Source organism: Lepisosteus oculatus, chromosome 26 (assembly GCF_040954835.1).
Source record: "Lepisosteus oculatus isolate fLepOcu1 chromosome 26, fLepOcu1.hap2, whole genome shotgun sequence".
NCBI classification, from domain to species: domain Eukaryota; kingdom Metazoa; phylum Chordata; class Actinopteri; order Semionotiformes; family Lepisosteidae; genus Lepisosteus; species Lepisosteus oculatus.
The window spans coordinates 7,890,865-7,916,754 of record NC_090721.1 but is presented as its reverse complement, the minus strand read 5'-3'; the positions used below and the strand labels follow the sequence as shown (position 1 = coordinate 7,916,754).

Here is a 25,890-nt window from a genome sequence, read left to right as displayed (position 1 = left end):
AAGTACAGTGCTTCAGTCATATCACCGTTTTAAAAATACTCGAGAGGGAAACGCCTGACAGCCGATGTCAAGAAGCATTCATGCAAAGGAGACATCACCTGAAAGTCAACCCCAGACACTATAAAGAGGGACGGAATGTGATACACAGTTTCTACGGCAACGTGCGCTGCAACAGCAGGAAGTGGGAATACTGGGAAAGGGAAAGGAGTGACAGGATCTCCCCCAAGACTCCTCATGATAGCCCAGAGATCCCCGTGCTGGCCTGAACAATCTTGTTCAGGGGTGTGCATGAGTGCATATAGAAATCCACAGCGTGTGTGTGCATACAGACCTGCACTGATATCGGTAGAGGAATTCCAAGACCATGAAGAGGCCTTTGAGCACCATCTGAGTGGGAGAGCTGACGGTGGGGACCTGTGTGGTTTCTTCTCTCCCATTCACCAAGGTCACCTTCTCCTCTTTCTCCAGCACAGCCTCCAGGTGCTTCTGTGGCAGGAAGGAGAAGGTTGGAAGAAAAGAAAGAAAGAAAGAAAGAAAGAAAAACACAAAAATAAGTAACAGGTACATTTGGCAACAACAGCACGGGAAAGACCTGCAAAGGTGTGCCTCCAGCCCAGCACAGGAGGACAGCACAGAGCGGCTGTAGGTCCCACTCCTGTGCAAAGGGCAAAAAGTGGACAGCAAACAACGTCAAGAAAACCCGTTGATTAAACTCATATTCTGCGAGAGGCAGCTGCCCGAGGTATTTTAGTGGGTAAACAGGCCTTGGAGTGCTTAACCCAGCAGGATGCCGTGCATTACCCTCACAAGCTGCAAATGGAAAAGACATTGCAGCGCCACTGCACTTGAGAAGTGGCAAGACATGTCTCGTGTGCTCTGAAGCAGGGGAGAGACACGGGGATTCCTGAGGCAATGTGAATGAACAACTCAGAACGGACGGCAGGAGAGCAGACGATGGGACCCAGGTACGTCACTTGGGATACTGCTAGGCATTGTGCCGTGGTTAATAAGGCTTACTCGCCAGCATTCCGGGCGAGAGCTATGTAAATGACATTCATCATCATTAACGTTGCATACCTCAACGTGGTCAGTGCGAAAGAGCGTTGAACAGGGAGACGTTCAATGGGGACCCACAGTACCCATTAACAGGAGGCACAAAGCGCTGTGGGATTTTGGAATAAGATGGCCAGATACCCTGGTTCAGCCTCAGCAACATGGCTGGCTTCAGGTTCTTTCAATAGCCTGATGAGATATTCAATCTGCTACTGAAAACCCCAGTGAACTAGATGGACTGAATGCCCCCTCTCTTCTGTAACCACCACGCTCTACCTGGGCCACTGGCGTGATAGTGCATGCCTCACTGACCTCACACCCAGCCCACTCTGGCTGGTCGGGCCAGTCTCCTGCTGAGGAGGTACAGCTCAGCCTCACCTGCAGGATGGGGAAGGTGGCTTCTGTGATCCCCAGCCCATGGAAGATGCCAAGGATCTCTCGGCCGCTCCACACCTTGCAGGCTGTCTCATACTCCCTCTCTTCCAGAGAACCACGGCTCTCCTCCAGCCAGCTAGGTGGGGAAAAAAGCCTGGGTTACAGACGAGATCGGCACGCGATTTTAGACACATTGAACACGGAGAGGTGCTGTGAAGATCAGTTTACTTCAAACACAAGAGAGCTCAGGTTTATCCTATCTTGCTGCAAAGAGAGAGGGGCATGAAAGACCTCTACAAGGGTGCTCCAGTTTTCTCCCACAGCAGTCCAAAGACATGCCGGTGGGTTAACTGGCTTGTGGGAAAACTGGCCCCTGGTGTGAGTGAGTGTGTCTGCGTCTGATCAGCGATGGACTGGCGTCCTGTCCAGGGTGTACCCTGCCTTGTGCCCTTGCTTGCCGGGATAGGCTCTGGCTCCGGCTCCCCTGTATTGGATAAAGCCGGTCAAAACAATGGATGGACAGAGGAATGGATTTTAAAACGTCTACAAGCAGAGCACTTTTTTCCCCGTATGCTTCTCTCTAGTTAAGGACAAAGTGGTGAGGTTTCCACACACTGCCCACTGGGTGCTCCTGCTCAGGGACTCGTACTTGACCAGGCTGCAGCAGAAGGCTCGCAGGGGCTCGTGGTCAGCGCGGCGGATGTTGTGGTGGACCATGCTGTCCATCTCCTCGCGGGCGAACAGCAGCTGTGCCTGGGTGAGGGTGAAGCTGGCACACTCCCGGGCACAGTCCTCGATGTTGTGAGCCTCATCCAGTACCACCACCTGACCTTTCAAAGAGATGTCCATCTGCAAGGAGACAGCGCCATTGTTTGCATATATTGCCTTACAGCATTCACATTCACACCATAGCAAGCCACTGTTGCTCAAACACTTGGAAACTAAAGTGACCCTGAGCTACATTACATGCAACAGCTGAACCTGGAGACTCCAGCGGTAGTTCCCAGTTCCAACAGGGAAGTGTCCTCACTCACACTCTCCCTGATCTGTGGGTCCAGCAGGTAGTTGTAGGGACAGAAGACGATGTCGGCCTCCACCATGAGCTCGCGGGCGGCGAAGTAGGAGCAGGAGCGCAGCCTGCGGCCCAGACGCACGAGCTCCTCGATGTCCCAGGCCTGGTGCAGCCCGTGGCCCCACTGCAGCGAGTTCTGCTCCCGCATCTTGTGGACTCCGTGGTAATACCGGCAGGACTGGCCCTGCACACACCAGACACACACAGCACAACACAACACAACCAGTGCACTCAGCGCAGGAAGAGCAGGAACCGCTGTATCAAAGAGTAGGGGGGCCAAGGGATTCGTCTGCATAAAACTAGCTAGCTACGGCATTTTTTGGAAATGGGAAAAACTGCATTTTATTTAACATTGAAAGGCAGCCGCATCATTTCAGTTAATCCTGCACAGTAGTAATGGCAGGTTTTCAAAGGTGAGCGCACAGTTTGCCCAACAGCACCAGCAACTCAGGGACTGGAGCTGCAGGGTTGGGTCTTCCTCCCTCTGCCCTTTGGGTCTTGTGTTAAGATAACAGCCTGAATCCCCCTCCATGCTCAGACCAAGAGCCTGAAAGGAGAACATTCTGCAGGCCTGACAGCCTCCATAATAATAACAGCCCTAGCACTAGAAATAGAAATAGCACTAGAAATAGCAACAACCACAGCCACAGCAATATGAATAAGAGTATGGAAATGATGTGGAAAAGACAGGGGAAGCAACACATCCGTTATCACAGCAGGAGCAGCAAGCAACTGGAAGGCAGGAAGTGAGGCCCTGAGTGCGATCGCACTCCATGCTTGTCCTGTCACTCCCGGGCTGTCAGCCGGCCCCTTCTCCTCTGAAGGGTGGGACAGCGCCAGGCTCCGCGCAGACACCTGCGGGAGCGACACCCTGCTGTGTAAGTGGGGTTCATTACAAGCAGCGCCTCGCCCAGGAGCACCAACAATAAGAGCACAAGACACGCCCGGGGCCTCTGACACGACGGCATGACAGAACGCTCTGTATGACTGATTGAGCGCATTCTCTTGAGGTAATTGCCTGCCCGCGGCTACAGTCCCAGGATTGTGTGTGCAAATCCTTAAACGGGGGGTTTATGTTTCAGCCCCAGCAATCCAGGGCTGACTCATCTTTTTTTGTTTGTTATGCTCTCTCCAAGATAAAGGAATTGATCAATTCTGCCTGTTCACTGTGCATTCAGGTGGGGTGGATTGCTTCATCCGAGGGAGTTTCCTGCACTTGCTGACTTTATCCCCCTATACGGGCCGTGTTTGCAGCACCCCAGACAAGTTACCAAAGAGCCCAGCCTGTTACAGTCTGATCCCTGTCGCCACTGGGAACATCCACAGCGCAGCACTTTGGAAAACTCTCCAGGGCAAGATGTTACTCAGGTGTACATGAGAGAAAGAGTGTATTGACCTCAATGGAGGCATGCAGGCATCTCTTTGCTAACTCGTCTGAAAGTGTCATTCTGGGGTGCTGCAAACACGGCCCGTATAGGGGAATGAAGTCAACAAGTGCAGGAAAGTCCCTCGGATGAATCAATCCACCCCACCTGAATACACAGTGAACAGGCAGAATTGATCAATTCCTTTATTTTGGAGAGAGCATAACAAACAAAAAAAGATGAGTCAGGCCCTGGATTACTGGGGCTGAAACATAAACCCCCCGTTTAAGGATTTGCACACGAAATGCTGGCTGGCAGCAGTCTACCTGTGGGAATACTGGGATAGGGGCGAAACAGGTTTGGGAGAGGTGGGGAGAGTGTGGTGACAGACAGCAGCCTGTTTAATGTGCAGAGAGGAAGCGCTGATATGACAGAAGAAGGGAGAGAGGGTGCAGTGAAACAGCAGAAAGATGGATCAGCGCAGCGCCGGAGAGAGACTGAGCAGAGACGCTGCGGGGCGATGGGCTGACTGGGGGGGACCGGGGTACCCCAGCACTCACCTCCCGGCTCTCCAGCAGCTCGCGGCAGCGCTCGTTGCGGTTGCCGCTGGCCGACACCTCCGGGTGGACGCAGGTGTGGTCGCGGCTGGACAGGATGGTCATGCGCACGCTGGAGTAGGCCGTGCGCCGCAGCTCCCGCGTGATCTGCGCGATCTGCTTGTGCGTGCGCGTCCCGAAAAAGATCTTGGGGACCCTCTGCTTCCCGCCGCCCCTGCCCTCCTCTTTCTCCTTCTCCTTCTCCTTGTGGGCCGGCTTGGCGGCGGCACAGGGGCACAGCCTGCAGGGCGCTGGAGCCTGGGCACAGACGGACAGAGCGGTCAGCAGGAGACGGGAAAAGTGGACAAGCTGAAGGGCAGACGCACATGAAGTCGGACAAATGCTTGTCCCGGCTGCAAAGGTGACCCGCCAGGCCTTCGCAGCCACAAAGGCGCACAGCCACCTGCACTTTCCTGGGTCACAAGAGGTACAGAGGCCCTGTCGGGACTTCTGTCACAAAGTCCACAAACAGTACAGAGCTAGATTTCATCACACATAGTAACTGCTACACCTAACTAAATTGGAAAGTCCTAAAACATTTTCAGACTTAAAATCTGGAGGACATGAAGCCAGTGGTGATAACACTGAATTTCTTCCTATTTTACAAGCACAACAACTGCAAACCTTTTATTACACAATATCTCAAAGCACTTTCGTACCTGAGCGAGGTACGCAATTTTTACAGAAAGATCCATCGTTTAGAAAGAACAAGGGCTCTGTTTTCGGAGCTTGAGAATGCCTTAGAGTAGCCAAGGCAGAAAAAGTGACAACTTGGTCTGCAAACAGAAATCTGAGACAGTCCCATTGTTGAAACTGAGTAATGAAACTGATTTTTAATTGAGGCGTTTAATTGCGGCAAGTAGATGACATTTCACTTGCAAGAGGAACGCAGCCTGAGGCTATTCTGTAACTGAATCCAGCGTGCTCAACAGCTCCCAAAGTGTGAGGCCTACTTTGCAAGGACTCACAGCAAAGGCAGCCCAAGGGAAAGAACACTGGCCTTCTAATAGGCTCTGTGTAACCAAGATAAACTGCTGACGACCTGCACAGATCCTTGACAGTCAATGACATTATTTCATTTCCTAGGTGGAGACGTTTGGCATGTGCTCATCTACAGGTACCCCACACAACCCTAGTGAAGCATGCCCGCTTCTTTCAACAACGGAAGTTAAGAGTCACTGTCCGTCAATCCATATCAAACACAGAAGCTTTGTTTATTCATGTCTTATAATACAATTCTAATAAACCCTAATAAAAAAATCAGTTTTAGAGCTTGTTGCTGTATGTAATTATAAATGCCCCGTTTATTTGTAATTATCCTTTCTGACACAAAAGTGGTCAAAACGAGGTTTCCGCTAGTTGCCAGCACACTGTGGGAAGAAATATTGCCTGTTTCAGCACGTTTCTGCGGACAGCACAGTCAAACACACGTCCTCCCAATACCATCTGTGGAAAACACAAGGGCTTATCATGATCATCAGTAATATGTTTCACACACTTTAGAAATTGTTTGCACTGAGTACTGCGCACACGGACAAGAAAAGCCACACACTCTGCCTCTGTTAATAAATCATGTTTTCCCATTTCACAGCAGCATAACCACAACAGGAGTGGAAAGTATCCGGCCGCTGGAAAAGAAGGTCTGTGTGCTGAAACACCATGCGAGGTCTGCCAAACCTAACATGCTCAAATGTACTGAAACAAAGCCACCGGGAACCTAGTGCCATCCACTTGCGACTGCAAAGAATAGAATAATTATTCAAAAATACATTAAATCTTTCAACTTCATTCTTTGCATGTGCTAGGGCTTGCACGTAAACCGGTTGAAATCACTATTTGCAGGACCCCACCTCAGCATTTCAGCACTGGTGTTTTTATCTCAGCCCTATTGCTAAATATTTACATTCCGCCCCAAAGGCAGACACCAGCCACTTTCCCCTGAAACAGGTCCCAATAATAAATCCTCAACACTCTTCCTGCTTTCTTCTTTCTCTCTCTTTTCTTGTGCAAACTGTAATCAGTAAGATTATCCCCCATAAACAAACGCGAAGGCACGGCGTGTGTTACACCACAACACCAGGGATCAAGCTGTCTCTTAGCCTCGGATTCTGTGGAAAAGCTGGTTCAGGTTACCCGCAGTCCTTCTCAACCTTGTTTGCCATTAAATATTACAATGTGTGATAGAATGGAGGTAAATGTGACCCCTTCGAGAGCTGTCACTCACTAGGATAAAGGCTCTGCTGATGTGCCAAATAAACAGGGCCCTTGAAGCAGATGGGGTTTCAGCCCTGCTGGAATTGTTACACGGCCAGCTCAGGTTGCCTCTAACGGAGGATCACTTTACTCAGTGCTGCCACATTAAATAGCCTGTTCCAAATATCCTGCCTTCTATATGGAATAATTACTTATTCATCGAAGAGAATAAAAGGGGAGAGTTATGAATGGGGCCCTTGTCAGCGGCAGCACAGGAAACAGCTGACACAAGGGTATCCGTTACCCAACGCTCCGAGATGTCTGACACAGTTTCGGCTGCGCTCACATCGTAGTAGCGAGGAGACACCCCTGGAATGCACAGAGCAGCCCCGGCCCCCGGCCCCCGGCCCCCACCCCCTCCGCGATCCCAGCCCTGCTCCCACCCCCTGGGGCCGCGCAGCACCTCTCAGCAAAGGAAGCCTCTGCTCCTTCGCAGGAGCAGGTGGAGCGTCTCCAGGCTCTCAGTCAGAGCTCCTCTCCTCACAGGACAAGGCGTCAGGCCGTAAGGAGAATATAAGGAGCTACAAGACAAACGTCTTGCCTGTTTGGCAGCCAGTAGCGCATTGACCCAGGGACGTCATCCACCTACATATTGAAATGTCCAAACGAACCAGCTTCTGCCACCTGGTAGTTTGTTCCCACCACCCAAACCCCATTTTTATTAGCTAAGCTAATGTGGTTTATATTTTTACTTCATCGTCACATGAAATGACACCACAAGATATAAGCCACAGTGCGGCCCGTGCACATTGTCGCATTGTTGTAGACGACATACCAGCCCAGAACAGCGAACTGGGGAACCTGACGGTGAGCTCACCCTGCCCTTGATATAGCTGGGCGGCCTGCTGCGACAGACTCAGGAGTTTATCATTAGCCTGGATAACAGCACGGCTAACCCAAACTCCCTAGCACTGCCAGAAGAAATAGGCTTCTTTGCTTACTTGTTCTGAGCCTGACCACTGCAAGAAATGTTGTAAGCAGTCTGGGACGGGCGCTTACCGTTATGTAAATATTCCTCAAACAGACTAAGTAAGTCGTGCCTCCTTGAAACTGCCTGGTATAGACTATCACCAGCTCTCTTTCAGGAAAAGGCAAATACGACACATAAAGTCACTTGTTAAAAGAAATGTAAACATAAGTCTGGCAATGACAAGCATGTTGCAGTGAGGTGCCTGGTTATTATCCTTCTGGACTGAAGAGGGGGAGGAATGCTTTGAAAATAAAAATCCTGCTTCGCAGAATCAGAAGAATTTAAATGAGTATCCATTCAGGGTGTTTCTCACACTTGAGTGTAGTGGCTGCTGCTGCTTGGATGACTGAAAAAAAAGACTTTTGTTTTCTCGTCCTCCAGAGCAGCGCAGCGGAGCTGCAGGGTGCTTGCAGAGGGGAGAGCGAACCTGCAGCAGCGCCATCACTCTGCACAGGTAGCCTGATACCCTGGCGCTGCGGTTCGGCATGAAGAAAAGGCTTCTTTATACAACATTCCCCACTTTTTAGCCTGGTAACAAAGACACCGGGGCAAGCCGGCGCTGAGTTCCTGCTGTGTGAAATCTCACACTGTGAGCACCGTGAGGGGATAAGGGCGCGGAGAGGCGGCTCTGCAATGCTATCTCTGCGCATTTGGCTTTTCATTTATGATCATGCCCTCTTGCTGCTGAAGAATAGGGGGTTAGTTAGGAGAGGTATGGGGGGGGGGGGGGGGGGGTCTTCTCCAGCACCCTTGCCGGCCACAATCTCACGACAGACCCCTCACAAAGCACCTGTTTATCCCCCTCTGCGCGGTAACCAGCGGGTGAACCCGATTCAATATTTATCACGGGCTTTCACAGATCACCGCTAAGCGAGCAAACGTTTTAATTAAACTGGAGCCTGCTTCAAAGGCCCCTTTCAAGATGTCAATCAGTGAGCACGGGATCGAATACGGTGTCAGGTGAGAGAGTGTAACACTAGCTCTCCACTTTCCTCATCCCATGGCTGTAAATTAGCCTGCCCGCGGAGATCAGGCTCTCATTGTGACAGTCTGCCAGTCTCCAGGAACGTGTAACTGAAGTCACTCCGGGCCCATTGTACAGGTTGTAAGCAATATGTTAGTCTGTGTGATGGGCGAGCACATTAACACAGATTCTTTTCACTGCAGGCCTCTTGATACCGAGGGTGTTGGTTACAAGGCACTTGATTTTCTGTGTGCCTTCAAGAGCTGGCATGGAGAGGACTGGAGATCCCATTCAACCGCCTGGCAGACAGAGGGCCGCGCATTGTGACTGTTGCTCTTATCACTGCCGCTGCTACATCACATCACGAAAGGCCCCTAATGCTTCTTCGTCTTGAAAGGATCCCCCCTGCAAAAAGCACGAGTGGGAGTTTTCACGTAGACAGCCTCTACATCTCGCACCAGCTCATTTGAGTTTTGGGTCCTACGCACCACTGTCCCTTCACTCTGTGAAGCACTTTCAGATAGTGCACCGTACTAAGAAGCACAGCATGGCGTAAAAGAGTGTTTGTGGGAGCATTGGAAAACACTATACAGCAATAGAATGGAAGCTGATACCCTAGAAACCTACTAGACCCTTGGTCAATTCACTGCTACCAACGCACTGAGCTGGACAGACCAATTTTCCTCCTCTCACATGTAACCTTCTCATGTCCTAAAAAAATGGATTGGGCAGCAACAGCTGAGGACGGCTTGATCACATGTTAACACACACGGTGCACTGGGGTGCGGTGCTGTGACGTGATGTCGATCTGTACCTCTGTAGAAATCCACCAGGTCAAGGATATTACTCAAGAACCGCAAACAAGAACCACTTCGCCTAAGGTGGCCTCTGGAAAATCAACCTGATCGATCCCTGCCCGAACCCCCCAAAACACCAACTCCAGGGCCATAGAAAACACCTGCTTTCTCCACTCACAGCGGAATATCTTAGATCAGCTCCTCCTATATTCAAAAAGCATAGCAAAAATGGAAATACACCAAACTCTCAAAAGCCTTGACACTGCTATTCATTTAGTGGAGTGTGCTCCCCTCTACTGGAGCACTGCAGTACTGCAACCACAGAGAAAGGTTTGGCCTTATTTTATGCATCGACCTCTAATTTACTTCAGAAACATATCAAGGAAATAAGCAAAAAGCCCTTAGTTTGCATAGCTCGAGCTATTTCAGGTTTTTGAAGTTACATTCTCTGCAGTTTAAGTCAACACCGGGTACCGTCTATACTTGTCTTGTTTTGAATACATTTGAATAGACAGACATCTGGAGCTGCAAGAACATGATGTAAACATATAATATGCATTTGCTTCTCTGCTTCAACAGTAAAATTTCCAATTATTCTATCAGTAAGCGGACTGAGACTTGGGATTGCTGTACCAATGCAGCAGTGCAGACAGATTACCAAGCAACCTGTGGCTGCACTGTGAGCATGCACTGAGGTGTGACAATACTCACAGGGCTCTGGGCCGCCGGAAAGGTGTCGGCTCTCTCCGCCTGCGAGCCGGGCTCCATACTCCAGCTCTGACCCCCGGGGCTGAGGGGTCTGCCCTCCGGCTCAGGGTCCTCATCGATGAACTGCACCCCCATGTCCAGGCAGCGCCGCTTCCTGCCCTGCAGGGCAACATCTGAGTCAACACACAGCTCTGCGCCCCTCCGCCCCTCCGGCCTGCACACAGGGAGGAGGAAGAGCCTGCCCTGCTCTCCAAGAAGACATCGGCTGCCTGCATCCCGCATGCAACAGACGGCCGTTGCCACAGGTCTGATATTCTCTTGAATGAAACTCTTCATTCACTCCCAGCTCAGGTGGAATGGGGTTTTGCATGGAAATAAAACAAAAATCAACAAAGCAAATTTGTTGTTTCTCAGACGCTGACCCTGAGAACTGGGGTGTTGGGTGAGAGCATGCTCCTGATTCAAACACTATGCAGTGGCACTGTTACTAACTAAAGCTGGGACAGGAAACCTGGGCTCTGTAGTTTCCTGCGTTCTTTCAGTCCACTTCATCACTTCCATCCAACAAGCGCTCTCACTCCGAAATCGACGCTGCTGCCGGGGGTGAAACAGTGGAGACCTAGTTCAAGCACAGAAGGGTCCGGACTGCCTCACCCCGGTCCGCGGAGATGGCGATACCTTGGAGTCCGCAGCTGGGGTGCGCATGCGTTTTCTGTCCTGCTGGAAGTCATCGTCCTGGTGCTGGGAGAGAGAGGCCTGGAGCCGCTGGGACAGCCTGGACGCCAGCGTGCTCTTCCGCTCGGGGGCAGGCACTGCAACACATCACAACCCCATCAGCCCCGGGCTGCTCGGCTTTCAGTCACCCCGCCTGCTGCACGGGGGCCGAAACCACTGATGGGCAATGAAATCATTTACAGAGTCTCCTTCTAATTTATTAATAGGAAAAATAAGCTATTGATTGGTGAAATAAGTGACATAGTTAAGAATTCTAAAAGTATGTGAGCATTTGCTTCTACCTCATATTACTAATTGAAACTTCAATACGTCACTCACTATCTCGGCTGCCCTTTGTTTGCTAAACCTGTTTGGTGATAAACTGAGATTTACAGCTGCGAATTAGTCAGCTGTTGAGACAGACATACCATCTAGAGCACAGTCTGATAACCCCTGCCGCACAAGTCTGCAGACAAGAATTATTTAACACCGCCCATGGAGCTCAAACTCTGCAAACCAATTTCTTTATAAACAGCGAGGAACAGCAAAATGTGAAACTGGAGGATTTTACTGACCTCTGTGGTTTCAAAGGGCTGTGCTGTTTCCTTTACAAATCCCACTATTTTATGCCAACAATTAGCAGCCCTTTGCATGGGCCCGGTACTGTTGCACACGCCGGCTGTTTCGGGGCTCACCTGCGCTGGCGCTGGCGCTGGCGGGGTGCGAGCTCGGCGCTGGGGGCTCAGTCTCCCTGTGAGCGGGGGTGGGAGCCGGCTGGCTGGGGGCCTGGGCAGGGCCAGAGTGACAGGCGCACTGACAGGTCGGAGCTGCTGCTGGTTTCTTCTGCGGGGAGCCGCTCTCTTCCTTGGCCTTACCTTCACGGAGGAAACACACCGGCATCACCTGCAGTGCAGTAATACCCCCCAGTAGTGCCTAAACATCAGCAGGTCACGGCAAAGTCATGGGAGAGTCTGCAGATTCTCTCGGACACGCACGCTTAAGTCATCTGTTTAACGCCTCCCAGAGAGAGCCAACTAAAGCCTCTTCACGCTAGATTTGCGTTTCATCCCTTTTCTAACAAATATCAAACTGACCCAAAGAAGCTGATGCCCCTTGCTGATGCAGGAGCAGGGCTGGGAGTCAGTAATATGTACAGTAGTAACTAAGGAAGGGCAATGGGCAGAGCGGTGGCTCTGTGGCTCATGATCTGCGCCTGTGGCTGGAAGGTTGCCGGTTCAAATCCCGCAGCTGGCAGAGGAATCCTACTCCGTTGGGCTCCTGAGCAAGACCCTTAACCCTAACTGCTCCAGGGGCGCTGTACAATGGCTGACTCTGCGCTCTGACCCCAGGCTCTCTCCCTGTCTGTGTGTCTCATGGAGAGCAAGCTGGGGTCTGCGAAAAGACCAATTCCTAATGCAAGAAATTGTAAAGGGTTAATAAAGTGATGTTATTATTATATTTTTATTGTGAAGAATCCCCAAAGTGCTGTGCCAGTTGCTCACACGAGTACTTGTGAGACCAGTGGCTTGGTCTCACAATTCCTAGACAGGACCTCCGACAGAGATGATTTCTGGATCTGAATGACGGAGTAAGAGCTTCATGCAGCTCCAGCGCTGAAGTCTCCTACCGTATTGTGCATTCTGCCAGGCCACAGCGGAGCAGAGCAGAGCCAGGCTCTTCCCACTGCCCGTGGGACTCTCCAGCAGACAGTGCTGCTGGCAGTTCAGACCTCTCACGATCTGAGGAACAGCAAGAACAAACAATTAACAACAGTCACAGGTCTTCAGCAATCTTAATCTTAAAAAATGGCTAATCATATTACTCCTGCCAGCCTTGGGTACAGTTTTTCAGTCTGGCTCCTGCCTCCAGGAGAACTAAAGTCATAGCAATAGGTGCCGCAGACTCCTTCAGTCCTGACACAAATCACAACTAAGCAACTGCAAAACAACTTTACAAACTTTTACTTTAGGAGTAAACTTAATGAAAAAGTCTTTGGCTTTAATAAAAGACTTAATGAAAAAGTCTTTTGCTGAATAAAATGTTGAAAAGTTGAAAAATCGTTTAACCAATTTGCCCTTTTTTCTTAACCTTAAAGTGTATCTTAATACTGTATTATCATTCATAAGAATAAGCTTAAACTGCCTGTAAGGGCTCTTAAATGGTCATTGCAACACATTTCTGTGATACTTTGCTACTGCATTCTGATGTTTTCTTATCAGGTTGGAATAAACAAGGCTTTCTGAATGTATTATTAACCAAAGCTCTTATAATTTAACATCTTCTTAATAAAATACCTTTGTACACAGACACACATTTCACTGAAAACCAGAATAACAGGAGCGGTTCTTGAAAAGTCTGAACCTCAGTGCAGTTTGGCCTGTAATCCATCACCAATTCAGCCTAGGCTCAGATATATTATCTAATGTAATGTAATGCAATGTTTCTTTATTAGCCCTATACAATTTCTTGCATTAGGAATTCGTCTTTTCGCATACCCTAGCTTTTCTCCAGGGAGACACAGACACACAGACAGGGAGAGAAGCTTGGGGTCAGAGCGCAGGGTCTGCCATTGTACGGCGCCCCTGGAGCAGTTGGGGTGAAGGGCCTTGCTCAGGGGCCCAACGGAGTAGGATTCCTCTGCCAGCCGTGGGATTTGAACCGGCAACCTTCCAGCCACAGGCGCAGATCCTGAGCCACAGAGCCACTGCTCCGCCCCTAAATCAGGAGGGTCCAGTCATGGTCCTGGAGGGCTGATGTACCTGCAGGTTTCAGTTCCAGCTCACCCCTTAAAGAGCTCTTTGGGTGCTCCTGCCCTAAAGAGACGCTCATGACGCCCCCCGGGATCAGGACTACCCCCCAAGATCTAATGCATTTGAAGGGGTGTGGATTAACGTTATTCCAAGATGCCTGCTCATTCTGGTACAATAAGAACTCGGACTCAGGCCGTGCCGACTGTGGCTCAGTGGGTCTCCAGGGAGAAGCTCTTACAGAGTTCATCATGGCCAGCTGGGAGGGATAGGCCTTGCAGGGGAACTGGATGGTCACTCCCCCGATAGTGTACTCCGAGGCTGAACCGGCCATCGCGGCTGCCGACGGTCACCGGGGCACGGCCTCCCTGCGGGAGCGAAGGAGAAGACAGGTGGATACGATTCAGTCTGAGGGTTCACTGCTGACACACAGAGAAAGCTGGTGACGACTCCAGTCCTGATGGACCCGCAGCATGTCGGAGGACGCAGGAAAGACGGAAGAGGTGAAGGCGTCAGCACTAGTGGGTAGCACTCCACATCGAAAGCAGTTATCCTACCTGCATCAGTGGTCTCAGAATATTATGGGTCAGAGTCATAAACATTTTTAAAGTTCATAACACGAGGAGTGCGCTACAGTACGTCACGCTCCGGGGTACATGTTGATGCTGAAGTGCAACCTTTCACAGAGAAGAGAGTCCCGTGTGTTAATTGGAACAGGAGTGGGAAATACGACTTTAGTGAGGGGTTAAGGTGATCAAAGCACTAAGAGACTTAAGTCAACTTAATATTTTCTTCGTAAACTTTTAAGAACCTGCCGAATGTCTCACGGCTTGATACAAGAGACGTACTGTTTGCACTGTTACCCCAATCGCAGTAGCCTACTCAAATTAATTGCCCGAAAAAGATTATTCTCATCCTCACCTATCTGATATACATAATGCGTAAGCAACATACAGGAGAAACAAACTGGTATACTTTCGTTACGTATTAATCCGAGGACCAAAATGTCAAGTATGCATGCAGTTCCGATACAACCATCAGCACTGAGAAGCAGAACATATATAATAACAGGCTACACTTTAACTGGGCGTGAGATAAATCTAGTAATTATACGGTTTCATCTTATGCACGCTTTATCATCATTTTATTAAGATTTTCGAAAAATGAACTATGAATTACCTCAGTCTCAGAAACGTGCCTCAAAGCTTACAAATAAATCGCATTACACTTCCCGCCTAAGCAGGAACTGACACTTCAACCAATCACATTCAATATGACGTTAAAGCGACCAATAACTGTACAGCGGACGGAGGGGGGGGGGGAAACTGCCTCACGTACAGCCAATGGGTGAAAACCTTTGTTCATAACTGCCAATAGAAAGAAGGTTCTGAAAACTGACCAATAGGCATGTTGGAGACATAGGTGGAGACAAGACAACCAATCGCAGCCGCACAAACAGTAGTGCCGGGACACCATAGAGAAACAGCGCGACTTCCGTAAACATGGAGCGCTTGGAGGGCTTGGTGTGTTTCAGCGGAGACGAGATGTTGAAACCTGGATGGTTTCAGCGGCGCATAGCGGCACCAGTGTAGCACAAACAAGCTGATTGGAAGCTGCTGTTCGTAGGATGGCCAACTTCACGGAACTTATTTTGAGGCAGGTACTAAAAAATGTACAGTCGACCGGTTACTGTTGTAGCTGTGCTAAACCCGTCCTTCTGATCCCGTCAAGTACACTAGTACAGACAATCTGTTTCCATACATTCTGTGCTTTAAATTTCAATTAAGCATTAAAAATGAATATTATATTGTCTGTGCTCACAATGCGTTTGCCTTCTTTAGGAGTAAACAACAGGTATTTATAAAAGCCTAAGGTGTTCCTTTTTCTGCTAATGGTGAATTGTCTGGGCTTCTTCAGATTGTCCCGATTTTCTCCAACATTTGCATTGATTTTTTTTTTATTTACGACTGTGTTTCACATGGGGAGACCTGTGTCCAGCATAAGCCTGTCTGAACTGGATTGTGTATGGCGGACCTGAGCCAGAGGTAACGAGATTGCAGTTTAATCTGTTTGCAGTTAATAAAACACTACATTGTTCCATTTGTTTTACGTATTGCTCCTGTATATTGTGAAAACTTTAACACTCACAAAAGAAAATTGACTGTTTACAAATATTAAATGACGTGTTTGAGATTTTATCTCGAAGGTATTTATCATAGTTAACAAATTACTTTAATGCTGACTCACACCTTCCAGACATAGTGAAACAAAGAAATGTGTGCCAATAATATTGCTAAAGTAATTTTTAAATTTACCAATGCCCCAGTTTTGGTGATTTGAGACTGTTTGTTGTATGAGGTGTGGTCTTCCAGATGTGACATTTAACTGAAGTGCTGACCAATCGGTCATTAAAGGTTGCTTGGCACTGTTCACAAGAGTAGGGTTTTTAACTCGGGTGCCCTGGCTGTATGAGGGGACGATCTGTACCAAAGTGATGCAATGAAACAGTGAAGTGGCATCCAAACTACAAATGAATTTCAATTGCAGTCGTGTTACCTTGGACCCTGGTTTTCCTCTGAATGATTCAGTCAGTTCACTCAGTTGTTAGAAATCTACATTGTTAAATCAATCTGGGAGGGTAAAATCAGCACCTTGTCACTTTTATGGAGCACCATTATTCATATTGATCGTTAAATATTATATATAGATTAAAAGAAGATGTAACTGTTTCTGGAGAAAGCAATATATGGGAGTAAATGGGGTGATAAATGTCCCCCACATGTCTACACACATTATCCATTGTCTAATATAGTGCTGTCCGAACACGATCCCGGAGTGTCAGAGAATCTGCAGGTTCTTATTCTGACTCCTTTCTTAAAGAACTAAACCAGCTCGCTGGTTACTGGCTGAACTGGACCCATTTGTCATGAAAGCCGCGGTTTATTCCAGCTTTATTCTTGCATCACTGTCTGGTACGTTATTATACTTCAGTTCACACCCGTGCAAACAGAAAGGTGCCGACTTGTGCAATCAGGTTTGGCACAGGCTCCTAAAGACTCTCTGTACCGCCGCTTGGCCAACAGCAGCCTGTGTGACAACACCTTGCTGGTGAGGCAATGACTGCCTGTTTGCCTTACCCCTGCAACCCTGCAATAAGAGGTCAATATTGCCATGTTCCTGTCAGGGAGCCCATGTAGCTACCAGCCACAGTGACCTTCCTGAGTGCAGCAGAGGTTGCGTGTCTCTATGAGCACTTTGATGACGGTGGACTGTTGGTAGTGAGTGCTAGCAGGCTGCCTGTTAACAGGTGGGCATATGAATTCTACAATTGTAGTCTTTGCAGCTGTTGTTTTATATACATAGTGACCTCATTTAAGGTGACATTACAGCTTTACAAGTATGCCCAGCTAATAATAGTATGATAGCAAAGCACAGGAAACACAGTAGCTTGTACTCTGCTTACTGTGGAATCTGACAGTGCATGTTTAGTTTATATTAAACCTATATCTTAAATTCTAAATATGTAGTGACTCTGCAATAATATAAAAACTGTATTTAAAAATACGTTTGGTAGATTACTGCTGTGATTACGGAGATTTATTTGGCGTAGGTCTCCCGCATCGATGTACAGAGGCGATTCAGCTTCGATTTGTTTTACAGCTGCATGTTCCGTTTCATATTAAATAGCGAATCCCTCTATAATCGATCATCCCGGGGAGCCAGACGGGATGCCTAGGGTTTCAGACAGCGTTACCGCAAGGATATTGTCTTTTACTTCACTGGGGTATTCATTCCGGTCAGACCATATGAATCGCACACGTGGGACGGCCGAGCTCTACGCTGATTGGGCACACCTCCGTTTGGCCTGAGCCTCTCTCAGCCCGCCCATGACAGCCGGGGACCAATCGCATTGTTCGGTTCCAGGAGCGTGAGTCGCTACACCGGGGGTCAAGGGTGAACAACCGGGAGTAACCCTCCATCGCATCACACCACTGTGTGATGTAGCTGTCAGAGAGCCCGCAGTTAACACAGAAACCCACCTTCAGGTGAATTTTCCATCATTAGAAATGACGATGCGCCGAATTCTGGACTGAATTAGTTCACCGGTGGCAATTCGTCAGGGACCAACGATTACACAGCAGGATAGCTTGCCGGTTTCTCCGTCACGGTGAGTATCCTTCACATAATCTCATTACATGATTGAAGCTGCACCCGGCATTCGCTGTACTGAAGAGTACATTGTGTCTTTTTCGTAACTGCGTGACAAGAAGGTTACTTTACTCCTTCATGTGGGAGTTTTGCTTATGTTTTGTTGCTAAGTGTTAAAACACTTTAATGCAAGTGTCGGATATGCAGTACTGTAGTTATTTATAGGGCGTGTAGGTGGGTTGCTTGTTAACAGTCCAGGTACAACAGCGAATCTTTCATATGTGGCTGGAGTTCTGGTGGACAATAGGTGTGTCTGTTATCTAATATTCCGTGAGACTGTTAAAAGATGTATACATTTGGTACAGCACGTACACACCCAACACGCATGCAATAATCGGGGGCGTTCTTTAACACGTTATCGTGAGCGATATGAAGCGAGTGGTGTATTTTCGATCCAGATATGATATATGAGCCCGCATGAAACACGTGTGAGGGCAATCGAAACCATGCCCCACACCGAGGAGCGTGTTTGACTGGATCCGCGAGGCGTGCCCGGCGCTTGCGACATCCTGCGCGTCTGACTGGTTCACCAAGGTTACCTCAAGAACTCATCCTCCCCTCTGGCATCACTCGCGGTCCGGGGGACGGCATTTTAAGCCTGGTATTTCACGTGAAGTGGATGAAGAGCTCGTGTATTCACATCTGAGCCGGCACCGAATTATTGTGAATCCCTCTTTCAATGGAAAAAATAATAAAATAAAACCACATTGGATATTTAGCTTACGTGGTGGTTCAAAGAATAAACATGCCTTCTGTGCCAGACACTGTACTGTACTGAGCAGCGCTCCTGCTGTCACGCCAGGCAAATAATCAGCGGCTGTCGCAGAGAAGGAAAAGAGAGGGAGCTGTCCTGATCTCTTTCTGGGATCGGGGACACGTGTTTCGCGAGCCCCGTGCGGGAGCCGCGGCGCGAGGCTCTACCTGTCACCCGCCGCGGCGGCCACTTCCGGTAGTGATGGTCTCTCCGTCCGGCGGGTCTCGGCTCCGGCGAAATCACCGCGGCGTCCTGCTCCCGCTCCCAGCGCCCTCACATCTCGCTAGGGAAGCCCAGAAGGTTTCGTATAGCCAACACACTGGTTATATTACAACAGGTTTTACATGTGACCGCGGCATTGCCTAGGTTTCATTGTAGGAATGGCTTCAACTGCGAACGGAAAATCGCATTTGTTTTTAATTCCCGTGGAGCCCTGCGGTCTGTAGGAAGCCTCCTAAAATCTGTGCCCAGTTCCTTCTGATGATTATTAATTTCTTCAGTGTTGGGACATTTCTGACCAACAGTGGTTAGAGGTAGGTTGTGGTCCTAAATATGGATTATCTGCCTTTTCATAACACATGGTCAGCTATAGTGTAGCACGACTTCGTATGAAAAAAAAATCATATTTACAAGTACTGTAATACATTAATAATCGTGTATCATGATAATTACTATAATACTACGGTAAAGAGCGGTACTGTGATGTTGTAGTAGTAGTAGGTATCATGATAATTACTGCTGTGGTGAGGTATGATGTAACAGTAATTATTAATGATACATTGGGGAAAGGTCTAAGTTCATTTTCCTGTAGAGTGGGAGAACTCTGGGGGGTTTCTGAGAGATCAACAACAGTATTGACTCTGACAGTCTCATAATTAGGAGTAGTGGGCAAATGGGTGTAAGGCCACCATTGAGTGAGTGTTTTTTTTTTTTACTGTGGGATTTCATCACAGATTTGAGGAGGCAAACCCTGCTGTCTCTTTCCATGAGACAGCTGGTATGTAAATACAGAGAACAGCTGAGCTCCCTTTGCATATCATTTACAGAAAATATCGTTTTCAAGGGATTCGTTTGGATGCAGTGGTGGGCAGGAATCACAAATGAATTAAACAGAGGCAACATCATTAAAACAGAAAGGAACACGGGTCATTTACCTAATTAAACCATTTTGGAACATGTGGCCATCTTTTTGTACTGTATGTGGCAGTGCAGCTGGAGACACAGTAGATCACCATGCAGCCAGTTCCAGCCTGTGGAAGTGTTGTGATGCAATCTGGCAGTGCTGAGAGCTGGCTGGAAACACAGTCCGCTCATGACCCTGGCGCTGGCTGGCGGAGATGGGCTCTGTCCTTGCCCGCTCCTTGTGGGCCAGCCGGTTAGAGCGCGTGTTTCCCAACAGCGTGAGCACGGGGCTGGTTTCTGGTGCCGTCCAGGCCGATTGTCAGTCCCCCCCCCACCTCTGCTGCTCCCCCGCAGTGCTCGCAGCCTGCCAGGGCCCCCCAGCCATGGCGGAGCAGGACCACCCCGCCGGGGAGCCGCCGGAGGCCCCCGCCGCCCTGCACTCCCACTTCATCATCGGCTCCGTGTCGGAGGAGAACTCGGAGGACGAGATCTTGGGCAAGGTGGACCTGTTGGGGGACAAGGAGCGCTCGCTGTCCCCGTCCTCGGTAAGCTCCGACAGCCAGTACGAGCTGGGCTTCGACCACCTCGACGGACCCCTGCACCACATGAGGTGAGCTTCGCGGCCCGGGCCCCTCTCCTCTTCCCCCCTTCTCTCTCCACCTGGCTCCAGAACGCACTGCTCTCCCGCTCTCTTCCTGTTCCACTCTCGATTTCATCCATCTCTCTCTCTATCCCTTCCCTTAATGTCATCATCTTTCTCTTCCACTTATTCTCCTTTTTCCTGTCCCTTTTTCTAGCTCCACTTGTCTTATCAATATACCAGTTTCTTTTCTCTAACTCTATCCACACATTTCTGCTCTGCAAGATTGTTTGCTCTCTCAGGGTTGCTGTTTTTCTTGCGTGGCACATAAAGTACTTTGGTCTCTGTTCCAAATGATTTATTGTGCTTAACGTGCAAGGATTGCATTTGCTACGTGCATTATAAAGCATGGACTTGTAGGTGTGCACTGGCTGAATACCGGCTTGTAGGTGTTTCTGCAAACTGAAAGAACGTTCTGAGATGTGAGATTGGGCTGCTGCAGCAGCAGTGCGTGTGCGTGACAATAGTTGAGAGGGTGTCGTGAGAGGCCTCTGTCCTTCACCAGCCTGTGTGAGATCCCAGGTCTGCTCGTTTCACAGAATTCCCAGACTTTTTTTTTCCGCTTTGAGCCGCCCTTGCAATCCTGCCCTCTTTTCATGGCCTCTCTTTGTGGTGTTCGACAGCCTGCATGCATGAAGCTCTGCAAGCCCCTGGCGCCCTGTGCTCACTCAAGCCTGCATTGGCTCTGTGCTGGGGGAGAGCATTTCAGAAAAGCAATTCTTTCATCTAGCCTTTGAGTTGCATTTCTGTCAGATTTACCTACCCCACCGTCTCTAGCTCAGTTCTTCTTTTTAATTTTTTTTTAGAATCAAATTGTCCTTTTTTTTTTATAAATGCATTTTCCCGCAGAAGGTGCTGTGCTGTGTTTCTGTTGCACTAATGTTCACAATACTGATGGAGCCCAGTTTCACGAAAACAGGGCGTGAGGAAGCTGCCCTCAACCGTGCAGTGTTATTGGATATTGTGAATCTATAAGCTCCCTGTTAACGTGGAAGAATGCATTTTCTTTTCATTAGCACACATCAGTGAGGAATGCTGATTTTCACTCTACCTGTTTATTGCAGATTGTTTATTAAAAACAATGATTAATTTTGAGCACTGCAAAATCTTTATTCGTGTCTTGGGGCTATTCTAACCAGAAGAGCGTAGTCCTTCACAGTGCTCACAACTGTTCTGCTTCTTACACATAGCCTGTGATTATTTGTGCAAGTGTCATGTGTCCACTGCACACATTTATTTTGAAGAGCACGTGAGATTAATCTGTGAGTAGACAATTCTGCTCCTTGGAGAAAGTCTTCTTGGTTTGGGTAATTTTAATGAAGACACTTCCTAAGCCCCCTTTGTCCCACCTCAAAACCTGTCTCCTGAGGCCAAAGCAGCACATTCACTGTAAGAACAGACAATCTCTTTTACCCTGTGATGTACGGGCTGTGCTGTACAGGGCCACATGGCCCCGGAGAATCCAGGATGGCAGTCAGAAAGTATGCCTATGCCATGACTGTAAAGGTTTCCCACAAGACCAGGTGTGGATACTTGTTTATGGGGCTGTGGAATATCTGGAGGAGATGCTAAGATTGTTTGTAAGGGTAAATTGCTATCATAAATAAGCATAAAAAAACAGACATAAAGAAAAAACAAAACAGTGCTGGAGGTAGGACTGATGATTTCCAGGTTTGTAAAAATTCAGAAGGAAACAGTAGCCCACAGCTGTAGGCTGCTCTGAAATATAAACCTTACTATTGTGTATAATGGTTGGTCACCAGTATTTCTGCATTATGTTATGCCTAAGCAGTATCTTAGCTGGAAAACTCTGGTGCACCACCTTGATTTTTTTTCTGAACTCGTTCAGACGTGAGAGGGCTGGTAGTGTCACCCCAAATTACAGTGCAGCAGGTTCCCCCTCCATGCTTTGCTGCGAGTGTGTGTTGCTGGTCTGGGTGCATTGTCATTTTCTCCAGCATGGCCACAGATCTGTTCTCAGCCAAGCAGGTGAAGCCAAAGCTTCTTAAGCCTGATTTCTCGATTAACATTCCTCAGTGTTTTTTTTTGTTGTTTTTTCCAAAGTCCTTTGAAGTAAAAAAGCACTGTATAAATACTATATAAATGCAAGGAATTCTTTTAATAATTAGGCTGTGGGCCTCTATCTTTTGTTGAGTGAATCTGTTGGGCATCATACTCTTTCTAGTCATTTAGCATTAGCATTGCTAATTACTGCTCAGTGTTGTTTCAGGGTATGTACAAAATTCTAGGTATGCATAAATACTGCTTATTCTTTTGTCTGGACCAGCAGTGCCACTTCACATGGTGGGGTGGGGGGGGGTGAGAAACTGGAAATACAGGACATTGAGAAACATCTCAGGCCAGCAGCATAACCGCCCCCTCTTCCCTGTTGGAGGAGAGAGTCCTCTGCCTGGCAAAAACAGACCATTGTGTAATTCAGATTTGGAGTGGGGCCTGTACTGTATGGCCTGGAGGGCTGGTAATGACCTGCGGTGGCTGAGACACCCCTTTGACCCCGACCCCCCCAGCATGCGCCAGTGTTCCACAGTGATGCAAGACTGTCCCCCTCCCCTCCCAGCCAGGTCGGACCACTGTATCTGGCCAAACAACAGCTGGAACTGCTGACACGCCTTCTCTTGAAATATCAAGGACCACCCAGACCTCCTTATTGGCTCAGAGCTTGAGGGAAGGTGGGTCTGTGGTTGTGTTGTGGCATTAAATCACTGAGGCTGAGGGAGAGAGTGACGCACAGTCTGCGCATTAACACCCTGCTGTTGTTCGATCACAGAGTCCCGCTCAGGCTCACAGGCCCACGCTGTAGAGGATTTACTTTGCATTCAGCGCATCACAGAAGCATCACTGTTTGACTGCTCATCTGTCTGATTGCTAGGATATTAAGAGGTTAACGCGAAAAAGAGCAAATAAATCAAATATTTGCTCCAGGGTATCTCTGGCTGCTGCTACAATGGAAGACGCTGTCTTCTGTTAGCAAGAGCTGTTACTGTTTGGGTTTCCTCTGTAACTGACAGTAAGGGGACTGTCTGCCGGGACAGTGGAGTTTATTGTGGTGTCCTGCTGTGTGGTGGCCACCCTTGCCCGCTCACCCTTCAACGCGGAGTGTACTCCTGCCCATTAATCTTCCATCTCTTCTTGTTGTGCAAGGAAATGAGCCTTTGCAGAGGGTGTTTTCTGTTTTTTTTATGGTGCAGTGTTTGTGTCCATTGCCCATTGTAGCCTTTTAAATCACAGAAAGACTGTGGGTTTGTTTCCCCCGGCAGCAGGAACCTTGTTGTGTGATTAAATTCAGGGAAGGCCTCAGGGCAGAGGAAGTGTGCTATAGGGTAAAAAAATCATCATCTTATTTTCATGGGCGGGAGTGAGGCTGTGTGGCAGCGTGTGGGTGGCCAAGGAACAAGCAGAGGTTAATTCCACGTGGAAAAGTAGAAGGAAGACAAAAAAAACACATTTCAACTCTAGATGCAGAATTAATCCCAACTGGTTCCTTACTATCTTTGTTGTTATTATTCCACATTCCATAATCTTTGCAAAAGCAGCATAAAATAAAAACGTTTTTTAAAAAAAGCACAGCTGATCAGAATAATGTACAGCAATAAGATCCAAATTAAAATATATAAAAGCAAACTAAAAATGATTTAAGAGATGCTGCGTTATATAAATATGTTTTAAATATATAAAACAAACATGTCTTAAAATATGTATAATATGCAGCTGGCATATATGTATCATAAATGAATGTTTCTCTCACAGGGAGTTATAAGGGTGCTTTAAGGGTACAGGACTACAGTGAATTTGCAAATACGGACACACCCTGCAGCCTGCTTTGAGATACTGTAATCTTACTAATCTCCACAGCGACTGTGATTGTGTCTCTCCTGAAACCTGTAATTACTGAGTTCCACATCTTCATTGCAACATATTAAACACAAAATGTTGGCCTAAGGAAACACAATAAAGTAGTTAAAATAACAGCAGATCAGGGGTGAGTTTAGGAACACAGACAGTGACCTCAATACTGTCCTGGGGGGGTATAGGTGAAGGAGGGATCAAGAAGCTGTCCCCTGCTCCGCAGACTGCAGGCACCAGGCGTCAGGATGCGTGAATGTGTGCTCTCTGTCGCCGCCCTACAGGCCCAGCATGTCGGGGCTCCACCTGGTGAAGCAGGGCCGCGATCGAAGGCGCATCGACCTACAGAGAGACTTTACCGTGGCCTCCCCTGCGGAATTCGTCACGCGCTTCGGAGGCAACAAGGTCATCGAGAAGGTGGGTGACGAAAGAGAAGGCGGCGGGGTGGCTCTTCCGGGGGTGTCCCCCTTCACTGTGCCAGCCCGCTGAGCTGTCGCTGTCTTGCTTTGGTAGGTTCTCATCGCCAACAACGGCATCGCCGCGGTGAAGTGCATGCGGTCTATCCGCCGCTGGGCCTACGAGATGTTCCGGAATGAGCGCGCCATTCGCTTTGTCGTCATGGTAACCCCCGAGGACCTTAAGGCCAATGCAGGTGAGTGGGAGGTGGAGGGTGCAGGGGGTGGCACATGGGGGGGGGACGGGACGTAGGGGCATAGTGACTAAACACAGAGTAGTGGTGGACAGAAGAAAAGCTGTGTTTAAACAAACTGCTTCTGGGGATCACCAGAGGTTTTTATTTTTCGTGCAGGTGTTGCAATACCAAGCCTGGCCCTTTCAAAAAAACGTGCTTTGGTTGGTGGCATGGAAGTGTACTGCATTCAGTGATAGCAGAGAGTCAATATTGCGTTTCAGACGAAGAGATGCAGGGTGTGGTTTGAAAGCCGTGCTGATCCGGCTGGCTGTTTTCCCAGGTTGAGGAAGCGTCTCTGTCTCTGGTGCTCTGCAGCAGACGTATCAGGCATGATATTAGGCTCTAATCCATGCTTAATGGGCACTTACTGGTTTAAGAGATCCACATTTCAACCTGCATCCTCTGCTAAAAGCACAGTGCTGGATGTTTTCAAATCCGAATCGGATGACAAATGATCAGTTGATATTAAACATGGCTGTTTTAATTACATTTAACCTCACTTTTAGAAGCAGTGCTATTGATTATTAGCTCTTTCATTTTAATACTTCGTCATGGGATACATATATATATATATAATATAGGCCTTCGGCTTATTGAGCATCTGGAGAGAAAGTGGCAGAAGATTCAGGCCAGGTGTGGTCTTGTGGTAACACTTCTGTGGTATTGAGTGATGGAGGCTGGGCATTGCTTGTGGCTGTTTCTGTTGAAATCAGAAACTCGGAAGCATTTCTTGGCTGAGAGCCTCTTGTCCTGTGCTGACCAGCATGCCCACTGCCATGGGCGTTTGTTCTGTGCAGAGTACATTAAAATGGCGGACCACTATGTGCCTGTACCTGGAGGACCTAATAACAACAACTACGCCAATGTGGAGCTCATTCTGGACATCGCCAAGCGCATCCCCGTGCAGGTAGGACTGATGTGAAAAAGCAGTGTCAGAGACTAGTTACTGCATTGGAATACAGTACCTGTGTATTTGAATGCCTCGTGTCACAGGGCT

At 48.5% G+C, this 25,890-nt stretch overlaps 2 protein-coding genes across 19 annotated transcripts in view; one reads left to right on the top strand and one right to left on the bottom strand.

Annotated features, from left to right (window-relative positions):
- The window catches only part of brip1 (BRCA1 interacting helicase 1), a 173,471-nt gene extending 158,618 nt beyond the window's left edge, over nt 1–14,853 (bottom strand). For 9 of the 11 annotated variants that reach the window (XR_011183724.1, XR_011183725.1, XR_011183726.1 and 6 more), the window contains exons 1-11: nt 14,793–14,853; nt 13,855–13,981; nt 12,494–12,605; nt 11,562–11,741; nt 10,807–10,964; nt 10,156–10,311; nt 4,425–4,718; nt 2,463–2,684; nt 2,078–2,277; nt 1,432–1,564; nt 332–486 (exon numbers count right to left, since the gene is read on the bottom strand). Coding sequence is in view for 4 of the 11 variants with exons in the window: in XM_069184354.1 (XP_069040455.1) it covers nt 332–486; nt 1,432–1,564; nt 2,078–2,277; nt 2,463–2,684; nt 4,425–4,718; nt 10,156–10,311; nt 10,807–10,964; nt 11,562–11,741; nt 12,494–12,605; nt 13,855–13,947 (1,703 nt within the window). In the remaining 7 variants the exon portion in view is untranslated. The remainder of the gene's footprint in view (nt 1–331; nt 487–1,431; nt 1,565–2,077; nt 2,278–2,462; nt 2,685–4,424; nt 4,719–10,155; nt 10,312–10,806; nt 10,965–11,561; nt 11,742–12,493; nt 12,606–13,854; nt 13,982–14,792) is intronic. The other 2 variants (XR_011183727.1, XM_069184357.1) reach the window with 1 other exon arrangement.
- Nucleotides 14,854–15,408: 555 nt separating this feature from the next.
- acaca (acetyl-CoA carboxylase alpha) overlaps nt 15,409–25,890 on the top strand; it is an 82,236-nt gene continuing 71,754 nt past the window's right edge. For 4 of the 8 annotated variants that reach the window (XM_015367374.2, XM_015367373.2, XM_006640894.3 and 1 more), the window contains exons 1-5: nt 17,575–17,781; nt 20,053–20,308; nt 24,487–24,619; nt 24,716–24,854; nt 25,691–25,800. In XM_015367374.2, coding sequence (XP_015222860.1) covers nt 20,082–20,308; nt 24,487–24,619; nt 24,716–24,854; nt 25,691–25,800 — 609 coding nt within the window. In that variant the 5' untranslated portion in view covers nt 17,575–17,781; nt 20,053–20,081. Of the gene's footprint in view, nt 15,659–17,574; nt 17,782–18,784; nt 18,877–19,019; nt 19,110–20,052; nt 20,309–24,486; nt 24,620–24,715; nt 24,855–25,690; nt 25,801–25,890 lie in introns of those variants that run through there. The other 4 variants (XM_069184353.1, XM_015367369.2, XM_015367370.2 and 1 more) reach the window with 4 other exon arrangements.